The 24,737-nt window shown below is 37.9% G+C and overlaps 2 protein-coding genes and 1 long non-coding RNA gene across 6 annotated transcripts; 2 read left to right on the forward strand and 1 right to left on the reverse strand.

Annotated features, from left to right (window-relative positions):
- Positions 1-5,894: 5,894 nt before the first annotated feature.
- LOC135244696 (uncharacterized) lies at positions 5,895-19,600 on the forward strand. 4 transcript variants are annotated; one of them, XR_010327038.1, is made up of 5 exons: positions 5,895-5,994; positions 8,788-8,931; positions 16,100-17,456; positions 17,688-17,794; positions 18,246-19,600. It is a non-coding gene; the product is annotated as an uncharacterized LOC135244696 (long non-coding RNA). The 4 variants fall into 4 exon arrangements; XR_010327036.1 differs by having other exon boundaries at positions 16,100-17,155; positions 17,276-17,794; XR_010327037.1 differs by having other exon boundaries at positions 16,100-16,246; positions 17,276-17,794.
- On the forward strand, positions 5,919-8,005 carry adob (2-aminoethanethiol (cysteamine) dioxygenase b). The gene has a single exon (XM_064317186.1). The coding sequence runs from the start codon at positions 6,210-6,212 to the stop codon at positions 6,963-6,965; it is 756 nt and encodes a 251-aa protein (XP_064173256.1). The 5' UTR covers positions 5,919-6,209; the 3' UTR covers positions 6,966-8,005.
- egr2a (early growth response 2a) lies at positions 10,277-12,485 on the reverse strand. Its single transcript, XM_064317185.1, has 2 exons — positions 12,148-12,485; positions 10,277-11,797 (listed from the first exon to the last, which is right to left on the reverse strand). Exons 1-2 carry the CDS (start codon positions 12,308-12,310, stop codon positions 10,779-10,781), a joined length of 1,182 nt encoding a protein of 393 aa, XP_064173255.1. The 5' UTR covers positions 12,311-12,485; the 3' UTR covers positions 10,277-10,778.
- Positions 19,601-24,737: the final 5,137 nt, after the last annotated feature.

A 24,737-nucleotide genomic window follows, 5' to 3' on the forward strand; every position in this document is an offset into this window, starting at 1 on the left:
AGACAACCCATTGTTGTTTTGCATGTGGGGGAATTCACACGCACATACCATCCTGTTTATCATTTAGTTCTTATCTCAGATCCTGAATGATATTTCAGTAAGGTTGCAGCCGCACCAGTTGTTTATTGAACACAATGACAGTATACAGCTAGAACTGATTTTTTTTTTTAAAAGACCAATGTAGTATTCCCAGTAGATTTACAATGAAATTAAAGAATGGAAAATATAAGAAATGAAATGTCAAGGGGACATTCAAATTGAGTTATTGGTCACAGGAATAAATACACAATGAAATATAAGTGCAGCCCAAATGATAGAGGAACAAATGGCACCAAATAGCACTCAGGAATCTTCAGCTATGGCAAAAAATGTGTTAATATTCCAACCATCATAAGGGAACATAGCATGTGTTTAGCTGTTGCTCCTTCCTGTGTGATGGGTTCGTGGTGGAAAATCTCATAGTCACTGAGTGATATCCGTCACCTCTTTATAACAGTGACCTCTGACCTCTGAGCTGAAACAGCAATACATAAGGTTGGATACGGAGAGTCTGAGACCTGGCAGATAGTATTTTAAAATTTTTATTTGACATAATAAAAGTGTCTTGGAAGACAAAAACATTTTATAGCGAAAACATTTTCAAAAATATATGTTTTATGCCCACTACACAGCACAGTAAAATATATGGTTCTTGAGATTAATACATGAGAGGCATGTCCCCTACAGGGGACAAAAATGAATTTCTGGGTCTTTGGGGGTACAGATTGCACAGATTCAAATACACATGGAGTGTCTGTGTCTATATCTTCCTGTACACGGCACTCAGGATCTGCGCTCTTGTGCTCATTAGAACGAAGATGCTAAATTTCCAGGAAAAACACAAATACAGACAAGGGGCCAGAATGTGTCCAGAGGAAGAAGCTCCTCGGCCAGAATAAATAAACTTTGCGGATCGGAAACATGCGTTAGAAGCTGAGCCCAGGACAAACTTTGACCCCAGCCATGATGTGGGGATCGAAGACGGGATTTTTTTTTTTTTTTTACTGTCTTGTCTCTTTGTCTGTGCGTTTTATTGGGCTGTGATTGTCTGCGAGTGTTTGAGAGGTGATCAGTTGTCCGCGTGTGCGCGCGTGTGTGTGTCTGAGATAGTCTTGTACGATCTGGGGAGGGGAGTGGAGGATGTAGATATGTAATATGTCCAGTTAAATAACTGTAAGGAATTTTATTGGCTGCCATTGCCAGTGGTCTTGGAAGTGCTGATAACCCCTTTTTTTTTGTTTTTAGTGCTGATCTATATTTCAATCGGGCTTACATACAGACAGTGACAGAAAAAGAGGTTCCTGAGGCCATGCAGAATTACCTTCTTATTTTCCGTCTGTCATCTGGTTTGGATAATGTATGTGTGCAAACGACTAATAAGGACAATTGGCTGAAAAAGGAAGAAAAGCTACAGGCCAGGACCTCTGATGTCATTGTCCACTCTGGAGCGCAAGATGTGCCCGCCCCCCCCCCGCGTCCCATCCGTCCGTCCCATTCCAATCCATGCGGCCGATGGAAGCGCGCGAAGGAGCCTCCTTACAGGACGGGGACAATTTTAAGTGCTGTGTAGCGCCTTGTCACGAACTCCCAATCCTCAGCTCGCATGCTATTGCATTTTTAAAATATTTTGAAATTTAAGAGGTCAACGGTCCAAGCCAAGGCAACATCTCTTCCCTCTCTGGCCGAATAAGGGTGACAGTGGTGAATTTCGCAAACTACACGCGAAGCGCTGAATATAAAGATTTGCATCCTCTCACTGACTTTTGACCTGAAATTCCCTCTAAAACCTCCTCTTCTCAAAAATTTTTTATACCTCTTCTCAAACCAGGTTCTGTAGAACCACAATATCTGCCGTTTCTTGATTCTTAAAATGAATTCAGAGCCAAGGAACTGTATCGGATGACTCGACTGTCTAATGAATTGATTAAATAGACCAGTAGTGAGTGACAATAGGAACCAGTTGGCCCTGCAGATTTCCAGGACCAGGGTTGGACACCCCTGGCACAGGTAACGGTGTCTGATGGATGACCTGCATGAATTCACACAATGAAGACACCTGACGCACGTTAGGGTAAAAGAGCCTCATGCCAGTGTAAACGTTATTGCACCCAGCAGCGCTTCTGGTTGGTAGAAAGGCTTATGGGGCCTTCACAACGTACTGCTGTCTGGGGCTCTGTGAAGTCCTCTGTGTCAACCAGGCTGTATGGTATTCATCATCCAGTTATTCACTCTTCAAGCCTTTCATGCTGCCCAACGCATCCATAGTAACCATCATGCTTTCATTTTGTTTTCGTCAGTTATTAAATAACCAGTGGGGACAAATGCATTTGAATTCCCTTTTGGATATTGTTTCTGAAATCGCTTCATAATTTTGCAGTAGCCTATGAAAAGTGAGCGTCTTTTCAAAAAGGATCGTTTTACAGTGCAGCATTGGTGGAAAATGTCAGATGATGAGCGAGCTCACAGTCGAATCTTGCGCATTTTCAAAACGATCGTTTTACCGTGCAGCATTGGTGGAAAATGTCAGATGATGAGCAGGATCACAGTTGGATGTTGGCGGGTGAGTCGCACGGCAGAAGTGACCCTGCCGTATGGCTGCAGATGTCTCTGAACAGCTCTGCTTCCTGGATATACCCAGTGGGATCGCAGCAGCACAACGCACTAAATGATCCAAGGGTTTTTTTCCCCCTCTTTAAAATGACATTACATTACAGGCACTTATCCAGAGCGACTTACCCAACTTTTTACATAGCATTTACATTGCATCCATTTATACAGCTGGAATATATACTGAAGCAATGCAGGTTAAGTACCTGTATCAAGGGTACAATGGCAGTGTCATTGTGGGGGGGGGGGGGGCACTAATGCTCATCTAGCTGAGTGGAAGCAAATACTTGCAGCAATGCACTAACATAAAGCCTTCCCAGAAGAGTGGAGGTTGTTATAGCAGCAAAGGGTGGACCAACTCCATATCAATACTCATAATTTTGGATGAGATGCCAGATGTCAGGAGTTATACTTTTGGTCATGAAGTGTATCTACAAAATGTCCTAATATCAAGAATATTTATAAATGTCATACTATAAGGACACCTTCTGGTAAAGTTTGAGGATTTCCACTTCCAAGGAATACCTTAAAATGCATACTTATGTCATTAGTTTACATATCTGCATCATAGTACTCATTTTGCAATTCCTTTAGACCCTGGAACAGGAATAAATATTTTATCTAGCAATTTACAGCCAAAAAAATGCTAGGTGAAGCTAAATACTGTTGTTTTGTTTGGGCTGTAAAGTAATTCAAGTTTTCAGTTGTGTTTAAGTTTCATTGAGCTTTAAACTATTTGTGAAATGTGATCTTTGACATAACAAATGAAAATTCCATACTTTCTCTTCGATGATCCCAACTGTAGAATATCCAGATGGAAACAATCACATACGACATAGAATCCTGCTGGTGCTTAGTAACTATGGCAACTAGCGGTTCCCAAAACAAATTAAACATGGTCACGCATTTCAATAGCTGCCTGGTGAGAACAATCTATTTCAGTGGAAAATCTGCTGTGTAAATGATCGATCTAGCTTTAGTAATTACAATTTCAATACTATTACTACACCCACTGCTTGAACGGAATGAGTGGTTTGTTGAATTGGTATTCATTTAAAACATAAGCACACTGGCACAGTACCGTACATGGTCATAATTCACTATTGCACAATATTAGAATGTGCAAGAGAACATACTGATGCTATCTTAATCTGTAGACAATCAATGTCCCTGTCTTTGGGCCCATCTTTGATGCTTTGAGGAAACGTGGCCCGTAGGTATTTCAAAGAAACACAACAGAAATATAGAAGGTTTAGGCAGTTTGGTAACCACGGCTGTAGAGGTCATGAGAATTGCTATAAGGAACTGAGGCCTCAATGTGGAGCCTTAACAATTAGCCTCTTGCTCTTTAACATGCTGAAAATATTCTGTTATTTTGGTTCATGAAAATGATTAAATAGCATAAAAGAAACAAGGAAGAATATCTACATCAAAAAATTCCAACTTCAAAATCTTTTAATAGTGTGCATTAAGTGGGCACATTAAAATATAAATACAACCACTAAATGTACACTATTTTAAGATTTTTAAACCAGCTCTAACATGATTTCTTTATGTATATGTGTGGTGTTTTTTAAAAAATTTAATTTCTTTATTTTTGTCTGTGTCTGAGTGAGTTCAAAAATGACCTTCACAAGAACCATTGCCCATTGATCAGTGTAAGGAACAAATATTTGTATTGCATCTCTGTTCTAAAATATGCAAGTATTTCTCTCGAGAGCAGCCAACTTATGAATTTTCATAACTATCCAGAATGGTTAAGATATTTTTTTTTCTGTTTCTTGGAAGATCAACAATGGGTTCATTGAACCTATGACAGACTCATGGGTGTAAAGAATAATGACAACAAAACAAAAGAGACTGCAGACTTATTGAAACAAAGATTTTCAGAGAATTCATAACATCAGTGCTCCACAATGCCATGAGTGTTGATTTCAAGAGAAAGGGATTCCTCTGTACATTGAGGGCTTATTTGCTAGGTCTCCACAAGAAACAAAGTTCACTTCTGTGCGATGCGAAAGCTGCACATTTTAAAGAGATGTGAATAATGTTTCCTTTCTTTTCTAGATCATTAACAAACAGGGAAGCCGAGCGGGGAATTGTGTCTTCTTTTTCACTAAACTGCATGAATACTAACACATTCAGAAACTCATTCTGAGTGTCCAGGAATGGAATGAGGAAATTAATACAAGTCACAAAGTGTACATTTTTGTTTTTCCTTCTTGTTTTTATTTATTTATTTACCTTTATCTGGATGGGCAGCCCTTTTGCACAAAGATATTCATTAGCAGCATTTGCGGACCTGCAGATGATTTTCGGTATGCTATATCTCCAAATACTGTACATATTTCACTGGCATATGGAAACATGCTGTGGATTGGGCAAATAGGAATCTCAACAGGATAACTGGCCAAGTGCAATTGACATACAAAGTTGTGTTCAGTGAGTACTCACAATTTAGATCAATTTAGATCAAACACTGCACACATTACATTTTAACCTCCCCCCAACAATTTAGTGTATGTAATGGCTGTTGTGTGTCTGCTTGAAGTTTCCTACAATTTTAGCTGAGCAATGGCAGGATCAATACATCCACCCATTTATTGTCTCTCGCAATGCGACGTAATGTGTGGTAGCCATTTTGTCTGATTTGGCTATTATTTAATTATTGCACTGATTACTGTACATTTATCAATTTTTATATGAAACGGTTGTAATTCATTTGTAACTACAGTATGGTAAGATACATGCAGCTATGAAAAAAATGGGGCCTATTAAATTTTTCTTCTAAAACAGAATTGAGGGCTTTAAATCTTTACAAAGGACTGTGGAATAAAACTTCTCAAGATCTCAAGAACGTATTACATTGTGAAAATAATGCCGTCAGTACGCCTACTCCAATGTGCATAAATAAATAAATAAATAAAGAAATAAATAAATAAAGAAATAAATAAATAAATAAAAGGTCAATGCACTGACTGCCTTTGCCCCTTGCGCACACCAATGAGTGTGACATGATACGCGGGAAAGTGGGTAATGTAGTGTAATTTTAATCAAATATGTTATTCGTTGTGATTTCTGATTGTCGTGGGCAATCCATATATGTTTATATCGAGCAAATCTGATTTTAGTGCCACTGTTCAATACTTTGAACTCGGTTTCAATCAATACTTTAAAACTGTGCTGTCGTCTTCGTAGAGAATATTACATTTTTTAAAACTCAAGAAAAAACCACAGGTCCCAGAATGCAACATTTTTACGTCCGTATGTGACGTCACTGCGGACGTGTGAATGAGATGTGGACGAATGGGGAGGTGAATAGACGCAGTAAAGATGAGCGTTCTGAAGGTAAAATTTGATATTACTAAATTATTTTATATTATTGAAATACTAGTTATAGATATTAACAGTTGCAGCTATATATAGACATACTCGTGATTGTTATTTAGGCGTAACGGGTGGAAAACGTACAGATACAATACGGTTGTACAGCAGCTGTGCGAGGCTGCGTGCTTGATTAAAACGACCATCGCTCCATATAGCCTACTAACAAGGCAGATACAATGCCCCGGGACAACATGACCTCTCTTATCCAAAAGGTTGCCAGACAAGCCTTCAATACCTTCAGAAACCCGTCCACATTTGGGGATAAAGTATTTTTGGAAAATCAAAGTAAACTTACTAGCCTTCTGACGGAAATGAGGGCGGCGGATCTACAGATTGTACCGCGGAAAGTTGAAAGCTCCCCAATATCAATACCCCACAACCCGCCGGTCACATACATGCACATATGCGAAACCGACACCTTCAGCATGGGTGTTTTCTTGCTAAAAAACGGAACTTCCATTCCTCTGCACGACCACCCGGGGATGACCGGAATGCTGAAAGTTCTGTACGGCAAGGTGAGGATCAGCTGCTTTGACAAGTTGGATAAGCAGTCGGAAGCAGCCAGCGAAACGCAGTTCAGCCCGCCACTATTGCCTTTCCAAAAGGACGCCCTGAGGAGATCGATTCTCCGGTCGGTCGGCGAATACACGCAAGAGAGCGACCCTTGCGTTATAACGCCAACTAGAGACAACCTTCATCAGATTGACGCAGTGGACGGGCCGACTGCATTTCTCGACATACTGGCACCCCCTTACGACCCAGACGACGGGAGGGATTGCCACTATTACAAAGTCCTTACTCCGGTTTCGGACCTGGTAGAGAAGAAGCCAGGTTCTCAGGAGCGGAGGGAAGTGTGGCTGCTCGAGATTCCTCAACCTTCGGACTTCTGGTGTGGCGGGGAACCCTTTCCCGGGCCCGAGGTCTGTCTGTAAAACATTGGTTCGCGCGGAGGGGGGTGATCAACGAAGCTCAACGGTGGATATAGACTGCAGTTATGAAACGAACTAGGGTATACACTCAGGACGATGAAAAAAAAGTTTGAAGGAGCGTACCTATTTCTTGGTGTATTTGCTTGTTTTTCTTCAACTATCAGTGGGATTCTGTTTTAATTGATTGACTCAGCCGTGTTTTCATGTTTAGTGACATCAGGTACTTAAGCCATAACTTCCGCGTTCACGCTTTATACAAGTGTTTATGTTATTATGTAGGCTATGTCCCTATGCTTGCTTCCAGCGCATGAACTCAATATCGTAGTGACGATCAGCTACACATCTTATAGGACTGTCCTGAAAATACACTTGATTAATACAAAATTACAGTCTGTTCAGTCGTATTCGTTGCATTATTGCATTCGGGACGTATCGTGCTATTATTTTTAAAAAATGAAATGTATCCGTTCAATATTTTCCGAGTGATTCAACCTCCAAATGCAGTCATTACGTTTATTTGTATATGACGTAATTATCAATGGTTCTGAAGCAATAAAGAGGATTATTGTTCAGCTACACCATTTAATTTTTTTTAGTATTCATAAATTGACTACTTTAATCTACTGTTCGTTGGTTGTTTCCTTTCATTCATCAGAAACAACCTCTTGACAGAATTTATTTCACTAAGGATGCTGTACAATGCTAGTTTTTTGTCCTTGTTGGCAAAACCATTACTTAAAAAAAATATTCGATATGCTGTTATTGTTGCTGAAAAATGTACAATGCACAGTAGGTATTGCTTGTTTCTCAAAAATTGTTACTCACAAATTATAACATGACTAATTGAAATGATATGTAAAGGTGCTATTTTTTTAAATTGCCTAAAACATTCAGCCTAGTTAAGCAAGAAAGAAAAATAGCACTGTTTTTGGTTTGATGTGCTAAGTTGACAACAAGGAGATGGCCTTTAAATTGTATGTTTATTGTGATGGTTGCATTCATACAATGAATCATTAAATGTAGGCCTATTTCAGTTCATTAAAGTCTACCTGTCTTTTGTTCCAGATAAACAGCCTTGCATTCACTAAATAATGTTAACTGCCCATGGTGGAATTGGGATTTTGATAGAATGAGTGAAATCTATTTCAAATTAGTGTATGGCATCTTAAATGGTTCATTTGAAGTAGAAAAGTGTTGTGATTCGTAACTGTAAAACGAAAGCTAATTATAAGAGACATGTTTTCAGGGTATGTTGAAATAAGTTATGCACAATTTGCTAATTCTGGCGGTCGATATTCATAACTAATATTTTACTGGCCATATTGGTCAATGCTGATCCTCACCTGTTTTATGTTATAACTGTATGGCTATAACAAATATATTGCATGACAAATATTTCAGCTTCCTTTATCAATAAGCAGAGTCTACGGAGCTGCTGAGTTCTCTGTTGGAAAACAGTTATGTTGGAAAATGTTAAATGGAAATAATAAGATGTTCAGAAGACTATGATTTGGCTATTTTGTGTATTATATTTTCACTTAATTTAGAGCATCGGCAGCACATGCAATGGGTCACTTGTCTACAGCATGATTCTGGCATCATCCTATTAGCCATAATCTTATTAGCCAACAACATAAACTTTGTTTTAAGATGATAGCCTATTGGCTGATTCCAATACAGCCATGTTATTTTCATGCGGCTGTAGTTGAAAGAAAGTAGCACCTGGGTGAACCTTCAGTCTAAAGGAAGCGGTTTTCTGCAGTTACTTCTCTGCGTCTTTGGTTTCAATTATGGATTGCATTTGTATATGGTGTTTTCATTTTAGGATCTCAAGTGCTTTACGGTGAGGGGGTTGGACACTCATCTCAACCACCAACCAGTGTGTAGCAACCGTTTGGGTAAAGCAAGGCAGCCATTTTGAACCGGAGCACTTACCACACGGCTGCTGCAGGTGATCGCCCATTGTGAGGTGTGTGCTACCAGTGGTATTTCAGTCGCCCTTCACTTCTGTGGTGTCATATGAGCTGCCATTTTGGCTCAAATGTTAGGAGAAACAAAGGAAGATTGATAGAACTAGATCCTGAGGAAGAGTATGGAATATTCTTGACTTGAACACTCATTGCCCAGTGGCACTTATTAACTCAAAGAAGAATGAGACTTTTTCTTGTGTGCTTTTAACCCTTTCAGGAGTAGGTTTTTTGGAATGTTTTTTTTTTTTTTGTCCAACATTCCAAGTCAGTGTTCTAGAGCTCTGTTGCTTTCAGTTACCGGCAATGATTGTTACAATCAGCATTACAGTGTTCAGTTTAGAACTTATTAATAATAACGTACTTGTGATCTCGCACATTGAAGGGTTAATAAAATGTACATCTGATGTCTAAGCCTTGAGTTGAGTGTGTGCTGTGTATGTGGACTTGAAGTAGCCTATATATTCAAAAGGACTCCATATGTAAGTATCCTAGTGCTGAAAACCTTGAGGTACAATTTCTATATTTTTTTGATAGAAGAGACTGAGAGTCAGTAAAATACTTTTCAGTCATCTAGCGATGCAGCTTGTTTACAACTGTTCGTGTTTGGCTTGCCGGTCCTGAAATTTGCCAGGGTAATCACAGGTTGTAATGGGAACACAAAGTTTCAGAAAACCCCAAATTGATAGAGCTATATGACCATCGTCATTGACCATCTGATAGGGATGAATTAGTTATTATATTTATCATTTTGCCTCATGAAATCAATATTACCATCTGTAAAGTGAGTAAAGTTTTGCGCCATCTTGTGGTTATGAGCGATATTGCGACACTACTCACAATAATAATGTATTTTTGGCTTACATTTTCTGTTACATTTTTGCATCCCTTCAGAGCAAAGTTAAGCTACAAGCTAGAAACATCTAGGGTATTTTCAAATCAAATAATTGCTTAAATATGATCTGGGCTGGACAAAGTTAGAAGAACGTCACTACTCCAGCACAGATAGGGATTCACATTCTGGCCCACCACAGGTCAAATTGCGGAAGCCTAGTCTACATCATTTATGTTCCAGAAATCTAAACAATTTCCTTTTAAACTCTTGATTTATGTTGAGAATTTACTGATTTGTCACAATAATATTTGCTGTTTGTTTAATTGACAGCAGGGCCCTGCAGAGACCTTTTTAAGGGCAGGTGCCGAAAGTGAGAAAAAATCACACCAACTTGGAAAAATGGTTTTGCCACACCCAGTTACAGTACAAGACTTGTTTTACCCAAATGAATGAATTAGGATTCATGACAACACAACAATGACACAAATATATATATATTTTATAATATGAAAGGGCCACAACGAGTACTGAGGGCAAAATAGGCAGGTGCACCTGGAATTTATTAGTAAACCGTTGGCAATAATTTTACGAAGACTAATATTTTCAAGTATTACAGGGAATGCTGGTACGTATTAACGGTATTAATTGAATTATTTACAACTTAACACGTATTTCACATGCGTCCGAATATGTGCCATTAGGTTATATATATATATATATATATATATATATATATATATAGCCTACTGCTTGATTAACGTTAGAGTATCTTATTTTTCCTGTTTTAATATTTATGCATTGGTTCATTTAAGGTCCATGAAAAAGGGGAGCAAGATAATAAAGTTTGTGCGTCTGTGTCGGCTAAAACACGACGGTGTGTGTTTTCTCTGACAAAACGACAGCTGTGAATAATGCATTTTGCCAGGTTTTCAAGTCAACTTAGTGTAGGTTATTCAGACCTTGGCAGGGCATGAACACGATTTCCTTGAAGTTCCCCTGTGGATATACTAATAATTAACTGATCGTTCCTTGTTCCGAGCCACCGCGTATAGTTGATGATTGCCTTTCTTTCTGTCTGAGGTGAATTTTGGTGTGTCTCCTTCGTTCGTCACTTCTGGCGAATTTTTTGCCACAGTAATCACAGGGAAACGGCTTCTCTCCCGTGTGCGTGCGGATGTGTGTGGTCAGGTGGTCGCTGCGACTGAAACACCGCATGCAGATTCGACATCGGAAGGGCTTGTGCCCGGTGTGAATTCGAATGTGTCTGGCCAACTCGTCGGAGCGCGAGAACCTTCTGTCGCAGCCGTCCGCCGGACACGAGAACGGCCGCTCGTGCACAGGTGTTTTGCACGGTCTATTCGGATACTTCCTGGGCCGCAGTATAGGTCTCAGAGGCAAATTCTGTGGATTGTGAACCGTAGGTAATCTTAGGCCGTCTAAGCTCGACCCACCTAATGTAAAATTCCTTATAGTGTTAAGAGGAGTTAGAGGGGGCTGGACACGAATTGAGTCCATTGGGCATTTGAAGGGCTTTCGGTCAGGAATAACCTGGATGTCCCGTTGGCATGCAGATTGAAATAACTGTGCATAGTCCGAGTTAATGGGGTAAAGAGAACAGTCTGTGGTCGTCCTTGGTGATGGGTAGGGCGGCGGATGGTACGAAACGTGAGACGCGGACGTTGAAATGAAGACAGATGTGTCTTGGTAGACTTCTCCGCCGTCCGCGTAAAGTGGTGGTGATGAGTATATGCTGTCCATAGGCTGGCTTTGCGCCTCAGCGCAGCTCGCGGCGTCCGTGAACTGGTTCGGAGAAACTGGGGGTATCAGTGAAGAGGGCGTCAAGCACGACTGGGTCATGCCTAGGATTCCAGCGTTGACGATGTTAAGGACACCGTCTGGACTCCAGTTACTACCTGAAGAATCGATAGAGAACTTCCCCACATAGGTGAAAGCTTGGTCGCGAGGCGCTGTTGACTGCGCAAAACTGTTTGAGTAGAAGTCGAGCGGACGATTTTCATGTGTTACATCGCCATCTGTGAATTAAAAAAAACATTATCTGGGTGGACTTTGATATTGTAGGCACAGTAGCAGCGATATATGTCATATGGAAGTTAGAATAAGTGCATGTCAACACGCAAACTGACGGACTGCGTAAAGCTAATGGTAATTCATTACGATAATCTGTTTTGAAGCAATGTAGCAGCGGTACAATATACTACCAGATCGCAGATAATATTTTAGAGAGGTGCTCTTGAAATCAATCTTCATATAATTACTTTTACAGAACCGCAAACTTTCTGCATTGTATTAATACAGGTAAACCGTTCCCGCTACGCCACTCTTAAATTAGAAAGAATGAGAACACGTGACAATCTAAGCTTACCTCCTGAAGTTCCACTGATAGGGTCGTAATGCCCTCCCAATTCCGCATCTGGAAAAACGGTCGCTGAAGTTTGCTCAGCAGCATCTTCTGAGCAGTTGTCTGGGAGAGGACGCCCAAAACTGAGGTTTACCGGGGCTTTCTCCAACGATTTGGCTGTCATCATTTAGTCTGGAACGGGATGTGCACAGCCCGCGTTATTGTAAAACTGTGATTATTTTAGATTTGTGTGGCGACAAACTGATTACAGCCTGCAGTTCTGCTGCGATGGAACAGTTTTGTCGATTTCGTTGTTAGAAATTCAGCGCGTGCCACTGTACGTTGTATAGTGGCCTAGGTAACGGCTGATATATTGTGAATGACCAGGCTCGTTGTATTATGCATTTATGGAGAGTCTATGAATGTGCCATTGCGTCATTGACCATACAAGGACTGGATTTTTAAAAAATGGCTTTGCGGGGATGAGGCATCGAAGAGCAGGCTGTTTATCAATGGGGAACTCGTAAACTGTAAAATTAATAAGGAAATGAACAAAAATTAAATAAAACAAACAACTCTAGTTATGCGACTGCTTTTAAAAGGGCAATCTAACTTGATACAAATAGTTTATTTTAAGTATAGTACGGGTCGTGCTATGGAACGTGGGAGGGATTCACATAATTTTGAAGCTAAAGTAATTTCTATTTGAGAAATTCCGGTTCACCTCCCACTCCTTCATAAAAGGTTTTATCCGGTAAAGGAAAAGACTCCAACTCCCACACGAGGGCCAAAATAAAGAAGTGAGTGAAACCTGAGTGGAGCGGAATATCTTGCCTTCAGAAATAACATTTTTCACTGGGAAGTCTTAGTCAGATCTTAGTCAGTATTGGCCTCTCGGAAATTGCAGAAAGTTTTCTATTTTTCGAGTAGGTTCCTATTGGAAAGTAGAGTAGCTATTTAAAGGTGAAATTGTTTGTTCCGCAAACCATCCCTCGTCATTTAACAAAACCCTTTATTTGTTTTGTTCAGTTCAGAGGTGGATGTGGGACATTCTGAAATATTAAGCGACTAATTACCATTTAGCCTGTCGTTTTTTGTGTACGTAAGACATTGATAAAAGCAATTTATTTCTTTTATTTTATTTAGAAAGAGGTTATCACGAAATATATTTATATTTATGTATTTACCTGGTATTATACACTGCCGTTATGCCCATTTTATGGTGTTTTTTTTATTCACTGAAGATAACAGCCTGAAAGATGTATGCTAGTACTATCAGAAAACAGTAATTAAAACCTCCTCCACCGATGCTACTACCACTAGTCTATTATTATCATTACCGTTGCAAGTAATTGGGCCCAAACTCAAAATGGCAGAATAAGTCATGACTGAGTAGTGAGTGAGAGTGACTAACACTAAGTGGGATTGGTCAAACATGTCTCCCAGATTTAGAGATTTAAATGTGCATGAATGCATACTGAACTCAAAAGTAAAATCATAGCTGAAATTCATATTCACGTCGTCTCCTGTGTTCAAGGGTACAAGAGATCACGTGGAGGAGGTGTTTGAAGTGATTTTCTATGATGAAAAGCTGAATGTGAGTTTCTCTTCATTGATTATTATATCAAATAATTGTGCTGTGTCTCATGCCATCTCCTTGTTCCCAGAACCCGATCTGGTTTTACAGGCAATTGCAAAAGTCAGAGTGGCAACATGTTGGGTTGGCATGCAGTGTACAGCAGTGGGGAGGCAGTCGACATCCCTTTACACGCTGACCTTTAACCCTTTGAAGAGCATGTTTCTTGTACTGTTTTTTTTTTTTTATTTGTTTTTTTTTATTTTTCAAAATTCTTAGTCGGTGTTCTAAAACTCCATTGCTTTCAGTTACCAGCGGTGATTGTTACATCAGCATTAGAATGTTCAGCAAAGAGCGTTCTAATCGCCTATTTCTGGTCTTTGCACCTTTAAAGGGTTAAAGAAAACCTTTGGTTTGGCCGCAACTTTATGTCAGAAGTAACCACGAGAGAATGTCAAGCACTGATGAGTTAAAAGGCACAACGCTGCTAAATTCTGCAGTGCGAACAGAATGCACGTTCTCAAACAGAGGGGATGTGGGTGGAAGGTGCTAAATGGCAGTTTTATCGGAGAAGTTGAGTCACAGTGACCGCTCAAGACGGGTAGCCTGCATTTTCACTGCGCAAGACAGGCTAGGTAGTTAACTTTTAGGCATGGTGTCTGTCAAACCTGAGTCAAAGTGCATATTTGAAATAATTTAACTTGAAATACCTTAATAAAGTTGTGTAAGTCTCTCTGGATAAGAGCGTCTGCTAAATGCCTGTAATGTAAAAGCTTTTTATATGGTTGCCAACATTTTGAAAACACTTAAGGAATTTGGGTTCATTTGCCATGTTCCAGGGTTCTGCTGGAACACCCCAGTGGGGTACTGGAATAGCTGCAGTCTTTTTCTGGTGTCCAACCCGCTACACCACTTTGGTGTTCTCATCTTCTTCTCAGTGTCTTGATGGTTGCTTCCTACAGGGCACATTTATATTATTTATACCTACTGGGGTGTCTGTAGGTATAAATATGTAAAAGGTGCAATAACAGGACATTGCGGTGGCTGGCAGCAGATTGTCCAGTGAGGTAATTCCTTTGCAAAGTATCCTCAGCCTTGAGTCACAATCTGGTGTGTGTGTGTGTGTGTGTGTGTGTTTGTGTGGTGGTGGTGTGTGGCGGTGGTATGTGTGTGTATGTGTGCATGTGTGTGTTTGTGTGTGTGTGTGTGTGTGTGTGTGGTGTGTGTGTGTTTGTGTGTGTGGTGGTGTGTCTGTGTGTTTGGTGGTGTGTGTGTGGTGTGTCTGTGTGTTTGTGTATACATCTTGGCTGGCTCACTCACAGCAACACCATCAATTATTTTAAACTGCTTCTGGACTGGATACACTGTGACACTTGTTTTCAGTTTTTTTTTTTTTTTCTGGATATGTCATCCCATCTTACGTTGGGGAAGTTATTTTGATGCCTTCTTCAAGAACGAGGAGCAGCTGTTAAAAATTGTGAATGCTTCCAGTTTAATAAAACACCTCTGCAGTTCTCATCTTGGGGTTCACCCTCTCTCCCCCAAAATGAAAATGTAGCCCAACACATGATCTATAATGGAATTAATTTATTTCTCAGCATATGTCAAACTGAATGTACATTATCCCATGTGAAATATACTACACACGCAGCACACAAGTTTAATTATATAACCTTCAAATGTATACTTCAGGTATGCTGAAATCCCCCCAATGAGCCACTGGTGGATCCGAACCCACAGTTTGGGAACTGCTATTTAGAATTTATTTATTTATTTGTTTTATTTTTTTCAAAATTCTGAGTCAGTGTTTTTGAACTCCATTGCATTGCTTTCAATCACCAGTAGCGATTGTTACATCAGCATTAGAGTGTTCCGTTAAAAGTCAGAGCCTGAGCGCTTATGGAACAGCGGTAAGATGGCCGCTGCGTTCACTAACAACATTGCTTGCAGTGAATCTCCAGCCCTTGTCCTGGATGGCAACAGGGTCTGTTGGTTTTTGTTTTTAAATTAAAATGCGCAGCCAGTTCAGACCCAAGAAACTCTTCTGCGGCTGAGATTCTATCAATATTTTTCCTGAAGGAATTCAATCAGCATTTTACCTTAACTGTTCTTGACTAAATTAAAAGAAAAAATATGTTTTCTTTACCCTGGCAAGTTCTGCGTTCTCTTAAAAATGCTAGAGAAATGTTTATTCAGAATAGGCTAAACACATATACTCTGTATTTTAAATCACAAATGGACATCCCTAATAAAATCATCATCATCAATCATCAATCATCTTCTTCTTCTTCCTCCTCCATCTTCATCTTCATCCAGGTAATTCAGTAATTTGCAATTAATGCTAAAGAATACTAATAATAGTATTATTATAGTTATAGTCATAACCAGTATTTTTACCAGTGAGCCTCTGCTGCTGTCCATGGTGCTGAAAGCCTCAGATTTTGGGAGACGGCTGGAATTCCTAATGGTGGCCAAAAGAGAAGGGGGAGCCCCTCCCCTCTTCCTCCCCAACCCAAACCGCCATCACATTTCCCTTATTGCTCAAAGGTAAGCTGATTTCGGGGGGTAATGTTCCCCTTAATTAAGAATTAATACGAGAACGCGGTCCGCAATATGAACTGCCAACATAAAGACATGCTGTGCGGCTGTGGCTGAGAGCGACTTGCTGTATGTGTTTGGGCAAATTGCTGCGTTTCACAGATGGATGGTTGCCTGGGGGTCACTGTTATGAAATAATCTTCATATGTGCTGCTGTGAAGCCTAGCTAACTCTGGTGCTCTAGCGCAGACACGTCCAGGCCGACAACTACGCACGCCGAGAGAGGAGCAGCATGATGTAACATGCAACAGACATTTGGCATATCGCGCTTACTCCACTGCCAGGCTTCGGATCAGAACGGACTCATTAATTACACCGTTGAGAGTATTTATATTTCCCTGTTCTTGTCAGAGGCGAGCGTGATGAACTGTCCACCCAGAGGTTGTTATTGTAATTGGCATTTTAAAATGGCAATTAGCACAACAACAAAAAAAAAAGTTAAATTTGAGATTGCAGTGCAAGACTCACGTTGCTGTCCAACAAGGTAAGTTGTCATTTCACAAGAATATCAATGAAACACTTGTGATGCTACTTGTTGATGCTCGCTTGTCTGTGCTTACGTGTCTTGTATGTTCTTTTATGCTGCTCGTAATGCATCTTGTTAATGCTCAATAGTTTTTTACTCATTTGTCTGTGCTTATGTGTTATGTATGTTCTTTTATGTTCCTTAAACCATCAACCTGCCCAGGGACTACAGATGAAAATTAGCCTGTATGAGTAAATGTGGCACATTTACATGATGCATCTAAGTTCTCATGTTTATTAATGTGCACTGTCCCTTTCTTAAATAAAAAAAATATCTGCCACTTCTAGATGACTGGATGATTGCTGTCTTTCTTGGAGGCTCATCTTGTTTGGGTACCCATTGTTATCCTGTTAATGTATCATCACTTGGTTATTTATTAAAAAAAACCCATTTTATTTTATTTTTTTACTTTGGAGTACTGAACTGTTTCTTGTGTCTTCTCCTTGTTGTAGTGTCCTCAGTGAAATCCTGGAGAGCGAAGATGGGCACTTTCTGACTCCTGCGGACCAATAAAATAATCCCATTCACTCCTGCAGACCAATGAGATAATGCCACTGACTCCTGCTGACCAGTGAGATAATCCCATTCACTCCTGCTGACCAATGAGATAATCCCACTCACGCATGCAAACCAGTGAGATTATCCCGCTGATTTGTGAACACCAATGAGATAATCCTGTTGATTTGTGAGCTCCCTCCTTGGCCAATGGCAGTTGTTCACTGCGGTTGTTAGCCACAGTTTGTCGTTTCTCTGCGTTGAGCCTTCTCCAATAAAAGCTGAATGGGAAACATTAATGCCATGAAGGTAAGTGGAGTATTATTTTGTTCTGTGTAGAATCACATGCGTGTTCTGTTCTCTCTGCAGAAGCCCTTCTGGTTCAGCCTGCCACGCCCAGCCCTGTGTCAGAGAACAGGAGAGACTCAACTTCCTGGATCCTCTGTCCATGCGAAATACAGCATTATACACAGGAGGTAGTACCTGAAAGGGAATCAATGGGTCTGGAGTAAATGATTTCGCTCACAAATCAAATTAGTAATTTTTTCAATAGTTGTTTAGTAACGCTTAGGCAGCCAAGTTAATATTCTGATGTAACTGCAGACTTGTCACTTCTGCGATATACTTTGTGTTTTATGTGACAATACCTCCATTATACATGGTGTTTCCTCAAGCATAAATTGGATTGGATGAAGTTTTATGCTGGGAAGCTGGCCAACAAATATTGGCCAGCTTTCCAGCAAGCTCGTGAGATAATTAACTTGTTCTGCTTGAATATTCAAGTACATCCATTTTCTGATTATTTAATCTCAATACAGGGTCCATTAAACTTCCCCGATGGACTACAACACGCAGCCAGTGTTCTCCAGCGACTTGCATTATAAAGTGTATACATTTTTTTTTTCCCCCACCACCATCTTTGTCCAGGTCCAGGGAGCTGTGACATGCGAGAAGGCATCAGCAGTGATTGGTTCCAGCCATTGTCCTATGAGCTGTCACAGGGGAGATGCATGCGCATAAGACTCATCCGATGGAAAGACTGCGGCCAGCAGGAGGACTTACAAGCAACAACAAAAAAAGAATCATAGCTGACAACCCTTTCTTTCTTTGGAAGAGAGTGCATGCTTGTTGCTCTTCTGAAATTGGTGGAGGACATTGCATTGCATTACAAGCATTTAGAAGACGCTCTTATCCAGAGTGACTTATACAACTTCTGTATATTGCATCCTTTTGTACATACACAGTTCCTTACCCATTATACTACACTGCCACCCTATCACACCAGTGAGGCGGGCCCATGAATGGAAATGGACTTTTGAAATTTGAAGGAAATAGATAAGTTAAGGTTGCAGAATTGGCCCTTTGAGGAAAGGATCACAGACAAAATAAGTTGATCAATTTCTCATAATCAGAGAGGGTAAGCAATGCCCCCTAGTGGTTAATATTGTCCTGAATTTAGCACATGATTGAACATCAAAGCAAGATAGAAAGCAAGTCTTGGAAACACTGCCCTAGAAACAGTTGCAAGGTTGCTGAAATTTAAATAAATTAAATAGAAGCATGCACATGCATTAGAGTTAATGCAAAATTAGGCTTACAGTATGTTTAGGCATAAGGGAAAGGTTAGTCCCTCATGTGGTTGGCCAAAATGTTTGTTCACTATTTTGCTCACTTAACCTTAAGCCTAATATATGATTTTTCATTTTTCAGTTATATATCAAAAATGACATTCTTTTGTTAAAAAATACTGATATTTGAGTTGACTGCTAGGGCTAAAACTAGAATTTCTAGGATTCGCAGTAGAATCCTATCTGGCCCACTGTTGCCCGGGTACTTTACAGCTGTTAGTCCGGCTGCTGTGTGTGTGTTGGTGTACAGACTGTCTGTTTCTATGGTGAACAGGATGACTTCCTGTTGTATTTTTATATTTTTTATTTTGTTGATAAAATCATATGGGTCTTTGATGTAGCTGGTGTGTTTTGTGGATAGTGCACTGTGAAAATAATGTGTGTATTCAGCCATCCCTGTAGGATTCACTTTTGAATTCAATCTGAAAAAAATGGATCCCCTCTGCTGGTGCCTCATTTTGTATGCTCCAGGACTGCAGTGGCTTGTGTATCTTGGGGGGAGTGGTGGAAAATCCTATGTCTGGGTTTGTCCTCGGCCCTCAGTTCTTTGTTCTTTAATTATTTCTGTATTTTCTAAAACCGACTGTATGATGTTCAGTAGTTCCGAAGCTGTGTCAGGTTATGTTTGGGTGCATAAAAATAATTGTAACATGATGTGTTGTTGTTTATATAATTCATGTGTCTATTGAATTCTGTGCATGATAACTATGGCAATACACGTATCTGCAGGTTTGATGATTAAATGTTTCTTAGGGTACAGGGTTAGGGGTAGGATAAGGGTCTGCTGTATTTTGCCATTTTCCAAGAAAACACTTTATTGATCATAAAATGCTTAAAACACATCATAATTCATTTATTTCACCACAGCTGTATTATAAACATGATTGTGCATTCATCTGCAACAAAAACAGACATTTTTAATTTTCCATAAACACTTTATTGATCTAAAATGCTTAACAGTAATAAGCATTTGTTTTATCGCATTGTGTTATTAACGTGTTCCACCTCTGTACCAAAAAGAGCATTTTGGAAGAGTTGCCACTTTGACCTCATTTGGACATAGCCTATAGCCTTATGTTTTTGCCATTTTCCAAGAAAACACTTTATTGATCATAAATGCTTAAACACATCATAATTCATTATTTCACCACACTGTATTATAAACTGATTGTGCATCATCTGCAACAAAACAGACATTTTTAATTTTTCCATGAAACACTTTATTGATCATAAAATGCTTAAACAGTTATAATGCATTTGTTTTATCGCAGTTTGTTATAAACGTGTTTCCCATCATCTGTACAAAAAGAGCATTTGGAAGGTTCCTTGACCTCATTTGGACATAAGCCTATGCCTTATTTTTTGCCATTTTCCAAGAAAACACTTTATTGATCATAAAATGCTTAAAACACATCATAATTCATTTATTTCACCACAGCTGTATTATAAACATGATTGTGCATTCATCTGCACAAAAACAGACATTTTAATTTCCATGAAAACACTTATTGATCATAAATGCTTAAAACAGTATATAATGCATTTGTTTTATCGCATTGTGTTATAAACGTGATTTCCATCCATCTGTACCAAAAAAGAGCATTTTGGAAGAGTTGCCACTTTTGACCTCATTTGGACATAAGCCTATAGCCTTATGTTTTTGCCATTTTCCAAGAAAACACTTTATTGATCATAAAATGCTTAAAACACTCATAATTCATTTATTTCACCACAGCTGTATTATAAACATGATTGTGCATTCATCTGCAACAAAAACAGACATTTTTAATTTTTCCATGAAAACACTTTATTGATCATAAAATGCTTAAAACAGTAATAATGCATTTGTTTTATCGCATTGTGTTATAAACGTGATTTCCCATCCATCTGTACCAAAAAAGAGCATTTTGGAAGAGTTGCCACTTTTGACCTCATTTGGACATAAGCCTATAGCCTTATGTTTTCCATAACACTTATTATCATAAATGTTAAACAAATCATTTTACCAGTGTTAAATGATTCATCTCGCACAAAAAACACTTTATTTTCCATGAAACACTTATGATCATAAATGTTAACACATCATAATCATTTATTTCACACAGCTGTTATAACATGATGGCATTCACCAAAAAAACAGACATTTTTAATTTTTCCTGAAACACTTTATTGATCATAAAAGCTTAAAACAGTAAGCTTTGTTATCGCATGTGTTATAAACGTGATTCCATCCATCTGTACAAAAAAAGGCATTTGAAGATTGCCCTTTGACCTCTTTGGCATAAGCTATCTTATTTTGCCATTTTCCAAGAAAACTTTATGTCTAAATCTTAAACACATATAATCATATTCACACGCGTTATAAACAGATGTGCATCATCTGCACAAAACAGACATTTTATTTCCATGAACACTTATGTATAATGCTTAAAACAGTAATAGCTTGTTTATGCATGTTATAACGTGTTTCCCATCCACTGTACCAAAAAGAGCATTGAGGCCACTTTGACCTCATTTGGACATAAGCTATACCTTATGTTTTGCCATTTTCCAAGAAACACTTATGATCATAAAAGCTTAAAACACATCATATTCATTATTTCACACAGTGTTTATAACAGATGTGATTCATCTGCAACAAAACAGACATTTTAATTTCATGAAACACTTTATTGATCATAAAGCTTAAAACAGTAATATGCATTTTTTATCGCATTGTGTTATAACGTGATTTCCATCCATCGTCCAAAAGAGCATTTTGGAAGAGTGCCACTTTGACTCATTTGGACATAAGCTATAGCCTTATGTTTTTTGCCATTCAGAAAACACTTTATTGATCATAAATGCTTAAACATCATAATCATTTATTTCACCACAGCTGTATTATAAACATGATTGTGCTCATCTGCACAAAAAAACATTTAATTTTCATGAAACACTTATGATCATAAAAGCTAAACAGTAATACTTGTTTATGCAATTGGTTTACGTGATCCCTCCATCGTACAAAAAAAGAGCATTGAAGAGTGCCACTTTTGACTCATTGACATAACTTAGCCTTTTTGCCTTTTCAGAAAACACTATTGATCATAAATGCTAACACATCATATTCATTTATTCACCACAGCTGTATTATAAACATGATTGTGCATTCATCTGCAACAAAACAGACATTTTTAATTTTCCATGAAAAACTTTATTGATCATAAAATGCTTAACAGTAATAAGCATTTGTTTATCGCAATTGTGTTATAAACGGATTTCCATCCATCTGTACCAAAAAAAGAGCATTTTGGAGAGTTGCCACTTTGACCTCATTTGGACATAAGCCTATAGCCTTATGTTTTGCCATTTTCCAGAAAACACTTTATTGACATAAATGCTTAAAACATCATATTCATTATTTCACACGATTAAACTGATTTCTATCCACAAAGCTTTTTAATTTCCATGAAAACACTTATTGATCATAAAATGCTTAAAAATAATAATCATTGTTATCGCATGTGTAAACTGATTCCATCACTGCAAAAAACAGAATCATTTTTAATTTTTCCATTGAAAACACTTTATTGATCATAAAATGCTTAAAACACATCATAATTCATTTATTTCACCACAGCTGTATTATAACATGATTGTGCATTCATCTGCACAAAAACAGACATTTTAATTTTCCATGAAAACACTTTATTGATCATAAAATGCTTAAAACAGTATATAATGCATTTGTTTTATCGCAGTTGTGTTATAGACGTGATTTCCCATCCATCTGTACCAATAAAAGAGCATTTTGGAAGAGTTGCCACTTTTGACCTCATTTGGACATAAGCCTATAGCCTTATGTTTTTTGCCATTTTCCAAGAAAACACTTTATTGATCATAAAATGCTTAAAACACATCATAATTCATTTATTTCACCACAGCTGTATTATAAACATGATTGTGCATTCATCTGCAACAAAAACAGACATTTTTAATTTTTCCATGAAAACACTTTATTGATCATAAAATGCTTAAAACAGTATATAATGCATTTGTTTTATCGCAGTTGTGTTATAAACGTGATTTCCCATCCATCTGTACGAAAAAAAAGAGCATTTTGGAAGAGTTGCCACTTTTGACCTCATTTGGACATAAGCCTATAGCCTTATGTTTTGTGCCATTTTCCAAGAAAACACTTTATTGATCATAAAATGCTTAAAACACATCATAATTCATTTATTTCACCACAGCTGTATTATAACATGATTGTGCATTCATCTGCAACAAAAACAGACATTTTTAATTTTTCCATGAAAACACTTTATTGATCATAAAATGCTTAAAACAGTAATAATGCATTTGTTTATCGCAGTTGTGTTATAAACGTGATTTCCCATCCATCTGTACCAAAAAAGAGCATTTGGAAGAGTTGCCACTTTTGACAAAAAAAAAAAAAAAAAAAAAAAAAAAAAAAAAAAAAAAAAAAAAAAAAAAAAAAAAAAAAAAAAAAAAAAAAAAAAAAAAAAAAAAAAAAAAAAAAAAAAAAAAAAAAAAAAAAAAAAAAAAAAAAAAAAAAAAAAAAAAAAAAAAAAAAAAAAAAAAAAAAAAAAAAAAAAAAAAAAAAAAAAAAAAAAAAAAAAAAAAAAAAAAAAAAAAAAAAAAAAAAAAAAAAAAAAAAAAAGAAAACACTTTATTGATCATAAAATGCTTAAAACACATCATAATTCATTTATTTCACCACAGCTGTATTATAAACATGATTGTGCATTCATCTGCAACAAAAACAGACATTTTTAATTTTTCCATGAAAACACTTTATTGATCATAAAATGCTTAAAACAGTAATAATGCATTTGTTTTATCGCAGTTGTGTTATAAACGTGATTCCCATCCATCTGTACCAAAAAAAGAGCATTTTGGAAGAGTTGCCACTTTGACCTCATTTGGACATAAGCCTATAGCCTTATGTTTTTGCCATTTTCCAAGAAAACACTTTATTGATCATAAATGCTTAAAACACATCATAATTCATTTATTTCACCACAGCTGTATTATAAACATGATTGTGCATTCATCTGCAACAAAAACAGACATTTTTAATTTTTCCATGAAAACACTTTATTGATCATAAAATGCTTAAAACAGTAATAATGCATTGTTTATCGCAGTTGTGTTATAGACGTGATTTCCCATCCATCTGTACCAATAAAAGAGCATTTTGGAAGAGTTGCCACTTTTGACCTCATTTGGACATAAGCCTATAGCCTTATGTTTTTTGCCATTTTCCAAGAAAACACTTTATTGATCATAAAATGCTTAAAACACATCATAATTCATTTATTTCACCACAGCTGTATTATAAACATGATTGTGCATTCATCTGCAACAAAAACAGACATTTTTCATTTTCCATGAAAACACTTTATTGATCATAAAATGCTTAAAACAGTATATAATGCATTTGTTTTATCGCAGTTGTGTTATAAACGTGATTTCCCATCCATCTGTACCAAAAAAAGAGCATTTTGGAAGAGTTGCCACTTTTGACCTCATTTGGACATAAGCCTATAGCCTTATGTTTTTTGCCATTTTCCAAGAAAACACTTTATTGATCATAAAATGCTTAAAACACATCATAATTCATTTATTTCACCACAGCTGTATTATTAACATGATTGTGCATTCATCTGCAACAAAAACAGACATTTTTAATTTTTCCATGAAAACACTTTATTGATCCTAAAATGCTTAAAACAGTATATAATGCATTTGTTTTATCGCAGTTGTGTTATAAACGTGATTTCCC

The sequence above is a fragment of the Anguilla rostrata genome, chromosome 18 (genome assembly GCF_018555375.3).
Source record: "Anguilla rostrata isolate EN2019 chromosome 18, ASM1855537v3, whole genome shotgun sequence".
Classification (NCBI taxonomy): Eukaryota; Metazoa; Chordata; class Actinopteri; order Anguilliformes; family Anguillidae; genus Anguilla; species Anguilla rostrata.

Coding starts and splice junctions, on each gene's coding strand:
- adob (XM_064317186.1), top strand. CDS start 6,210: ATGCCCCGGGACAACATGACCTCTCTTATCCAAAAGGTTGCCAGACAA.
- egr2a (XM_064317185.1), bottom strand. CDS start 12,310: ATGATGACAGCCAAATCGTTGGAGAAAGCCCCGGTAAACCTCAGTTTT. Junction 11,798..12,147: donor TATCAGTGGAACTTCAGGAG/GTAAGCTTAGAT, acceptor TTTAATTCACAG/ATGGCGATGTAACACATGAA.